The 7923-nt window shown below is 40.7% G+C and overlaps 1 protein-coding gene across 4 annotated transcripts in view; it reads right to left on the bottom strand.

The window, feature by feature from the left end:
• Nucleotides 1–630: 630 nt before the first annotated feature.
• The window catches only part of plekha5 (pleckstrin homology domain containing, family A member 5), a 72519-nt gene continuing 65226 nt past the window's right edge, over nucleotides 631–7923 (bottom strand). For 2 of the 4 annotated variants that reach the window (XM_077567569.1, XM_077567573.1), the window contains 9 exons: nucleotides 7493–7639; nucleotides 6915–7029; nucleotides 6371–6486; nucleotides 4586–4804; nucleotides 4337–4498; nucleotides 4102–4235; nucleotides 3786–3925; nucleotides 1709–1790; nucleotides 631–1503 (listed from right to left, as the gene is read on the bottom strand). In XM_077567569.1, coding sequence (XP_077423695.1) covers nucleotides 1419–1503; nucleotides 1709–1790; nucleotides 3786–3925; nucleotides 4102–4235; nucleotides 4337–4498; nucleotides 4586–4804; nucleotides 6371–6486; nucleotides 6915–7029; nucleotides 7493–7639 — 1200 coding nt within the window. In that variant the 3' untranslated portion in view covers nucleotides 631–1418. Of the gene's footprint in view, nucleotides 1504–1690; nucleotides 1791–3785; nucleotides 3926–4101; nucleotides 4236–4336; nucleotides 4499–4585; nucleotides 4805–6370; nucleotides 6487–6914; nucleotides 7030–7492; nucleotides 7640–7923 lie in introns of all 4 variants that reach the window. The other 2 variants (XM_077567570.1, XM_077567572.1) reach the window with 2 other exon arrangements.

Genomic DNA, 7923 nt, shown 5'->3' with positions numbered 1-7923 from the left:
TTGATGACCACACGATGGCGCCATTTCACAATTTTTTTTAAACGGTGTTGTAGCTGTTTAAGGTTTCAAATTAGTTTGCTACAGTAACACTGGCATGGTTAATAACACTTCAGCCTTCCTGTGTAGTTTCGATGTTATTCCTGTGCTTGCTGCATGGGTTTTTCCAGCTTGCTCCCACTTTCCAAAAATGTCAGATTGATTGAAGACAAAATGTTCATAAAGGTAAATGTGAGTGAATATTTTTCCTAATTGCCCTGGGATTGATTGGTGACCGGTCCAGGGTGTAGACCAGGGGTGCTCAAGTTCAGTCCTCGAGAGTCCGTATCCAGCCTGTTTTCCATGTTTCTCTCCACTAACACACCTGATTCATGATTAGGATCGTTATCAGGCTTCTGCAAAGCTTGCTGTTTAGCTGATCATTGGATTCAGCTGTGCTGCAGGAGGGAAACATGGAAAACAAGCTGGATAGGGGCTCTCGAGGACCAAACTTGAGCACCCCTGGTGTAGACCCAAAATGATGGATGAAAATATATTTTTCATGGGTGATATTCCATATTAACACCACAGCTGGAGCTTGGGGTTCATATCATTCATCTGATGGGAAAGGAACAAGCCGAACAACATACAAAGTTTTTTAAGAACAGAAACATTTATTCCATATGATATAAAACAGATGGGATATGAACATTTGTAAATTAAATCTAGTCTGTAACCAAGTGTTGGATACATGCTCCCATCCCATCCTGCTGTAGCAAGACCATTATATACATAGTAAGCCTCTTAATTACACTTTGTACAACTGAAAAATATGCAACCCGCATCCACAAACTTTTGAGTTAATTATTGCTTTTTTCATTTGTATTAATTTTTTTACATGTGCTAATATCTTCTTTTAGTTCTATTCTTGCAAAAACCTACATGTCATAAAATAGAGCCGGACATAGATTTTTTTTCATCTCTCTTTAAATATAACTCTCAGCAATTACAAAGAAACAAGGAAAGTCTCGAGAGACTTAAACCATAACATTCGTACAACAGTTGTCAGTATTTTACCGGCTGCAGGGTGTCATTTTAAATAATTACAACTTATGGAAAAAAGGGGTCGTATTAGTCTGCAGTACCTAAGTGGGGCGTCTCTCATTATGTTTTATACACTCAACCTACCAGGCAAAAAAAAAAGTTTCCGCAGTAAATGGTTAAATTATGAATGCGTAAATAATAACGGATTAACCAAAAGATTAGAGAATACCTGTTGAACTCTTTAAATAATTCTAAAAAAAAGTGTAAAAACTTTCAAAGGTTAAGAACAAAATAAAAGTGGCGTAGGAGTACCGAAGAAATGGGCTTCAGATGTGAGACAGTGATCACACACACACACACACACACACACACACACACACACACGTCAGGTTAAGATTTCAAAGACACTCGTAGCCGTGGGTAGAGTATGTGTCCACCGTTAGTTCCTTCATGTGTACGTTTTGACAGAGGCCAGAGCTTGTGCTGGGGAGAGAAAGAAAAGGTTACATCAAACTTGATGTGGATGCAGGAGAATTTCTAAATGTCAGCTTGCCATGCCAGTTCCTCCAAAAAGACAAACAACATTACGTGACTAACACTAAAAACAACACTGAGGACACTCGAGCGTAATGGGTGAGGACAAAAGACAGAAAGTGATGAAGGCCCTTACTGGTGCTACTACACACACATGAAGTGAGAGCCGTCAGCGAGCTGAGGCGGGGTGTTAGGAGATGGCGGGAGGGTTGGGGAAGATGACGACGGGCTTTTCACTGCAACAAAACACAGCAATATGTTCAAAACCACAGCACACACACACCCAAAAAAGGACAGAACATGCTATGCCAGCATGAGACTAAACAGTCAAATGCACAACACATCAATGACAAAATTGACAATTTCACTGCATTTTCAGTTGTTCTACTGCGTATAGCCAAACTACTGTTACTTCAAATGTGCAAGTGATGAAATATTCCTTCTAAAGAAAAATGACAAAAGCATTGAGATACACGTTAATCATTAACCAACCAGTAGTTGGGCTGGAGACTTTAAATTGGGTACATATACTGTTAATCTGGCCTGATTTCAGCATTTTTTCCTGTCTTCTGAATGTCAGCAAAGGCCTGATTGACGAGTCTCTGCTTCCAACTTTTTTGCAACACTTTGGGTACCATCAGTGATATTTGAACTCACAAATGACAACCTTTTTCAGTGATGTGCTCAAATCTTAAAAGTCTCCAACTTCACATTTTATTCCATCTTCATTAGGAGTTGGTGTCCCAATGCTTTTGTCCATACAGTTTAGTAGACACGATGGCAGCCAACCTACAGCTCTAGTGGCTACTTTTCCATGAATACTTCAGCCATACTGACTAGGCTTCTTTTAACCAGTTACACAGATGTACGTTGTAGGGCCAAAGCACGTGCACGCTCTCAACGTATATTTGTAGCTGATTAAACATTTGCTTCCCATCTGTTAGATCCCTTTTATTTACTGTCCACTGCTTCCAGCACTAATCACAGCCATGGATCTGACCACGGCTCGGAAAACATCAGTGACGGAACGCCACTTTTAGTCATTGACGCGCAGACGCTTTCAAGTGGGCAGCTGCGATGTCATGGAGAAAGAAGCCACAGTCGTGCTGGACTGAAGTGCTCATTTAAGTCAAGCCAGCATACGTCTATATTGAGATGGAAAAGTAGTTTCCATAAAACATCCCAAACTAGATTAGTTAGTCTACTTAAGGAATACCCTCACACATCTATAACAACATTGAATTTAAACGTGATATGCAGTGCACCCAACAGCCACATATTTAGGTACCACCTGCATTAACCAAGTCAGACTCAAAATACAGGCTTTAAGAAACCTGTGCCCTGGAAACATTGGCTTTTTCTATTTTAATCATAACCAGGGGTGTTTTTTCTTAACTATTATTAACACCCCGTATGGTACAATACAGTTAAATAAACTTCAACCACAATAATAAATATTGTATAATCTTTATAGATTGATGGAAGGTTTAGCAAGCAGGTATATGTGTGTATGATGAGTGAACTGATTTTTTTTAAACAACTTGATAATAAAGTAGGATGAATACTACAAGAAGCAAAACAACATGCTTAATAACATTGAGGTACAGTAATCCCCCCCTCCATTGCAAGGGTTACGTTCCAAACCACCCTCGAAATAATTCAAATCCGCGATAAAGAAGCGTCCTATTTTAACGCCCACTAGCAAAGGTATTTAAACACTTTTTAAAATAATCCAAACATATTTTAAAATATGCATAGAGAGAGCAGAGCAGTGGATAACACAAAAATATTGTACGTTCCAGTGTACAGATCCAGCTGTGTTTATAGTAAACAAGCTGTTTTCCAAATGAACACACTTATCTCACAATATACATCACTAATAAAATGCAGGATGGGAGAGGATGGACATATTTAATAATCTCTTTCTAATCTCTTCAGCAAAAATGAGTCCGGTCATGAAATACTTCCTGTTTTCATGCGGCTTTCAAATTTACAATGTTCAACACAATAGTGTTGCCAACCAGTGGCCAACAGTGGAATTGCACCAAAAATAAACAAAATTAAGTTAAACGTGGCCAAAAAAAATCCGGAAAATAACGGTACCGTGAACCTGGAACCAGCTATGAAGGGGGTTTTACTGTATTGTTTTAAGGTATTATAAACCTGAAAACATCTGAGGATGGTAATATAGACAACCCTTCTCCTCATTTCTTCTTTTTTTTGTAGCCTACCTGCAACCAGCTTGCTACGTTTGGAGGCCTCTGCTGCCAGCTCATAAGAGATATTAATCATCTTCTCTTTCTCTTGTATGGAAATCTCCTCTTCAGTCTCAACTGGGCTTAACGCTACGGTAGGCATCGCATTCTGCATGCTAGGAGACATGTACAGCATGTGTTAAATGTACAACTATAAAGTAAAAGCAGATTGTAAAATACATGTTAGGCTAACTGTATGCAAATTTAACAGAGGAACTTAAACTAATGTCAAAAAGTTCAAGCAGAAGTTCATGCAGAAGTCTCTAAATACAGTGATGAATTTTGTGTTTACCTGTTTTTGGCGATGAGAGCTTTAATGCGGTCAACTTTCCTTTGCTTGTCAGCCTCCTGCTCTGGGCTAAGCGCCTCCTCCGGGTCCGACTCCACATAGCGTTCAGGTATCAACACTTTGTCAGGCACAGACAGCTGCAGCAAGAGAGAGAGAGAGAAGTGATGCAAAGTGTCTATCAATAATTTCCAAAGCAGTTTGCTGTGAAGGTTAAAAAATATGAATGATTCAGCCATACTTCACGAACCACATTGAAGCGGTCTGAGTTTGAGGCTTCTTTGAGACGTGCGATTTCCTCGGCTGGCGTCTCCTGCTCCCTCACCACCTCCTGCTGCCGGAGTGAGGCCTCTAGCTCCAGAATGTCTGTGCTCATTACTTCTTCTCTACGCCTCACTTGAGACTGCAAAATATTCAGAAAGCAAACAGACCACATGAAAAAGCCCAGTATTGATTCCGCTGTTCTATAGTATCCGTTTCTGTACAGTACCTGCACATGGCGTGAATAGTTGTCTTTAGTAAATGAATTGCTGCGGGACAGCGTGTTTTCCTCACTGCTAGCCCGAATGCGAATGCCCTTTTTCTTCTCCCTGAGAGCACCCTGTTGGTGGCGCCGAATCCTCTCCAGCTGCTCTTCCACACTCATCCTGGGCCGACTGCTCTCTAGCGTGCACAGCTGATGCTCCATGGCGCTGTGTGGACGCCGCTCCTGTTTGACGCACAATACAACTTGAGCATGAACGTATATTCTTGAGAGTGTAAACACTGTTTATAGATGTCATAAAGCATAAGAGTCATAAATAAAACTATTGAGACAGAACCCCTCATCACACAAAGACTGCTTGTTAAAGGGGAAGTCAAGTCAAAAACTTTTCTTCGCAATAATGTGTTCTGTTTGACCCCCCACCACACACACACACACACACACACACACACACACACACACACACACACTAGTCTAAAAAGAGCATTCTGATTAATATTGTGTTTGTGGTATTTGAATTAAGCAGCAAAATCCACTAGTTTTTATCCCTCTCAGAGGGGAGGCCATTTTGCCACTTACCCTCGACTTAAAATTGCGTCACAGTTGCTCAGGTAATGGGCCAATCATGGCTCACCTGTTTTCTTTTTGCGCCATGATTGGTCATGACTTGATGTCATTTTCAGTTGACAGAAAAATGTCTGCAATTATGTGCTATTTTGTGTTGGTCAATCACATAAAATCTCTATAAAAAACATTGAAGATGGTGGTTGTAATATGGCAAAATGTGAAAAAGAACAAGGTGTACAAATACTTTTTCAAGGCACTGCAGTTCGTATCATGCAGTTAACTGAGGTGGTGTCTCAATACTTTTGTCCGCATAATCTACTTCCTGAGCATGTAGTTCAGGTAACAAAAAATAGCCACAGTAATGGTGCTTAATGGGTCTTCAATGTCCACTCATGCAGAAGGGAATGAGTGCTTTGGAAGCAACCTGAATGAATGGCTGTTATGCACTGGCACGCTTCTACTGGCACTGGCGTGTGCACTCACAGAGACCGGAGGGCCATTTAATGCCCGAGCATGAGAGGCTGACAATGTGAAGTTGTTCACTCTGTGTTCGGCGCCACGCTAGAGGGAGCTGCTAAATCTGGATTCCATCCAGCGCTTCTGGGATGCTGCAGCTCCTGTCCAAGGGGCTGATACCTAAGGGCCTAAGTTGAACTCTGCGAGGAACTCTCCCTCCACTGCAGGCTATATAAACTAGAACAAAGCGTAGACAGTAGGCAGCAGACGATTTACAAAGATGATCTATTTTCATTCATATTAAAAGCTGGTCTCCATTTTTTCCAATACATATGTAGAAGCAAAGTGGGCAAGAAAAAAAGGACACACCCAGCCATGTGGCACACTAAATAACACAGTTGGTATATTTGATAGTGTGCGTGGGTGGAAACTGTATAAATCGAGCTTCTCATTCATTTTACAAGAGGCTGTTTTGGAGTGGGCTGGTCACACCCGGGCCATGTGGTGAGTGCCCTACTTGGCACGCACAAGCTTTAAACCTTCAGCTTGATGAACACAACAGGCAGTTAAGAGACCATTATAAATCATCAAGTGGCACAGAGGCTCGCACAGAGGCGGGAAAAAAACACATCAGCACAGCCAAAATAATTCAATACTATTTTCTATTGCTTGTTTTTGTGGATAAAAAAAAATATGTGTAGGAAATAGACAGTTACCTAGTAACGCCTAAATATTTGGTTGATTCAGTTTAAACATTTTAAGACTTACCATTCTGGAATCAGGCTTTTTACTCTTCCTTAGGGTAACATATGAGGCGATGGAGGATGACTCAGGCACTGGGGATTTGGTTCTTGGTGGAACAATGCCAACTGGGTAGGCCAGGCCTAGCAGCAGAAGAGACGAATAGAGTGAGGTAAAAGTATAGCAACGTGTCAATAATGCAACGTAAACTTGTATAAACTGAACAGAAAATGTGAGGCACCATACAGCTGGTATACAACTGCGTCAATACAACATTGTAAATAATTCAGTGGTATTTGGTTTCTATACTGTGTATTAAGTCCAATGTACAAAATCCCACGGTATCCATAGTAACACGTCTTAACTGTTGCTGACCCAGCTTGTGATTAGAAGGTCTGACCTTGTTTTTATCCTTTTGTAAAGTGCTGCTTGTGTAAAGCATTGACAACCCGAAGAAGTGCTAGTAAGATGGACTTGTTTTTCTTGTTTTTTTAAGGCCGAATGTCATCAAATGTTATATCAAAGCTGCTGCCTTTAGTCCTAATAAGTGTGCTGTTATAAAGTAATGTACCTTTGTTGGCAGAATGGTCAGATGGGTGTTCAGTCCTGTCCTCTCCGTTGCTCTCATCCACTTCAGCTACTGTGGTGAGCTCTGGTTCACTCTTGTACAGTCGGTAGTCTGGCCCCTGTCAATGAATTATAAATGGCTGCTTCAACACATATTGAGAATTCAAAGGCTATCCAAAGCACTAAAAGTTTCCAAAGTAAAGGTTTTCCTCCCATGGAATGGCTTCCAAGACAGGGGTCAACTGAAATCCTTAATGTTCTGGGTTTAGACAGTCATTTAAGGAAACAATTCCATGTTGTATCAGATGGACAACCCAGGATGACTTGCAACCAAAGAAAGGACAACAAAAGCTGTCATTGTTATCCAAAAATAAAATTGCAACACACTGAGAAAGCACGTTTCTTTAGACATAATAAAACAAAAAATATGAAATTATGAAATAAAAAAGGGATGTTTTTCAAAAATATATATTTATATTTAAAAAAAAAAAAAGTATAAATCCAAAATAAAAGTGAAAAATATATTCTACACAGCAGGCAGTGACACAGCTGTAGGCAAAGTCAGCAGGTCAACAAGCTTACGCTGTGAGTGCCATTCTTCTGATTGGTCTTCCTGTCCTCCGTTCTGTGGAGGGATGCTGAGCGAACTCCGGCATGAGGGGGAATTGCGGGGGGGTTGGGCTCATATGACTGGGGCAAAGGTGGCCGTGGGGGTACCGAGTCCTCCGCCTGGGGGATTATACAAGGCATGACAGGAAGCAAGGTGACACAGGACGCCGCCATGCACGGTCTGGGTGACCTCCAACTGGTCCAGCCTCCTTTTATTGACTGACGAGAACTCAACATTCTGTTGTTGCGTGAGCAATATTGTCATACGCACTCGGGAGCTCATTTGCATTTGTCTTTATTTGTACAAATGACATTTTATAATAATATTTTATAATTAGTTTTTTAAGGATTGTTTAAATATGAATTTAAAATTACACAGGAAATTAATTAATAATTAATATTAT

This window comes from Vanacampus margaritifer, chromosome 6 (assembly GCF_051991255.1).
Source record: "Vanacampus margaritifer isolate UIUO_Vmar chromosome 6, RoL_Vmar_1.0, whole genome shotgun sequence".
Taxonomy (NCBI): domain Eukaryota; kingdom Metazoa; phylum Chordata; class Actinopteri; order Syngnathiformes; family Syngnathidae; genus Vanacampus; species Vanacampus margaritifer.
The sequence above is the reverse complement of the archived record's forward strand: the minus strand, read 5'-3'. Positions and strand labels throughout refer to the sequence as shown.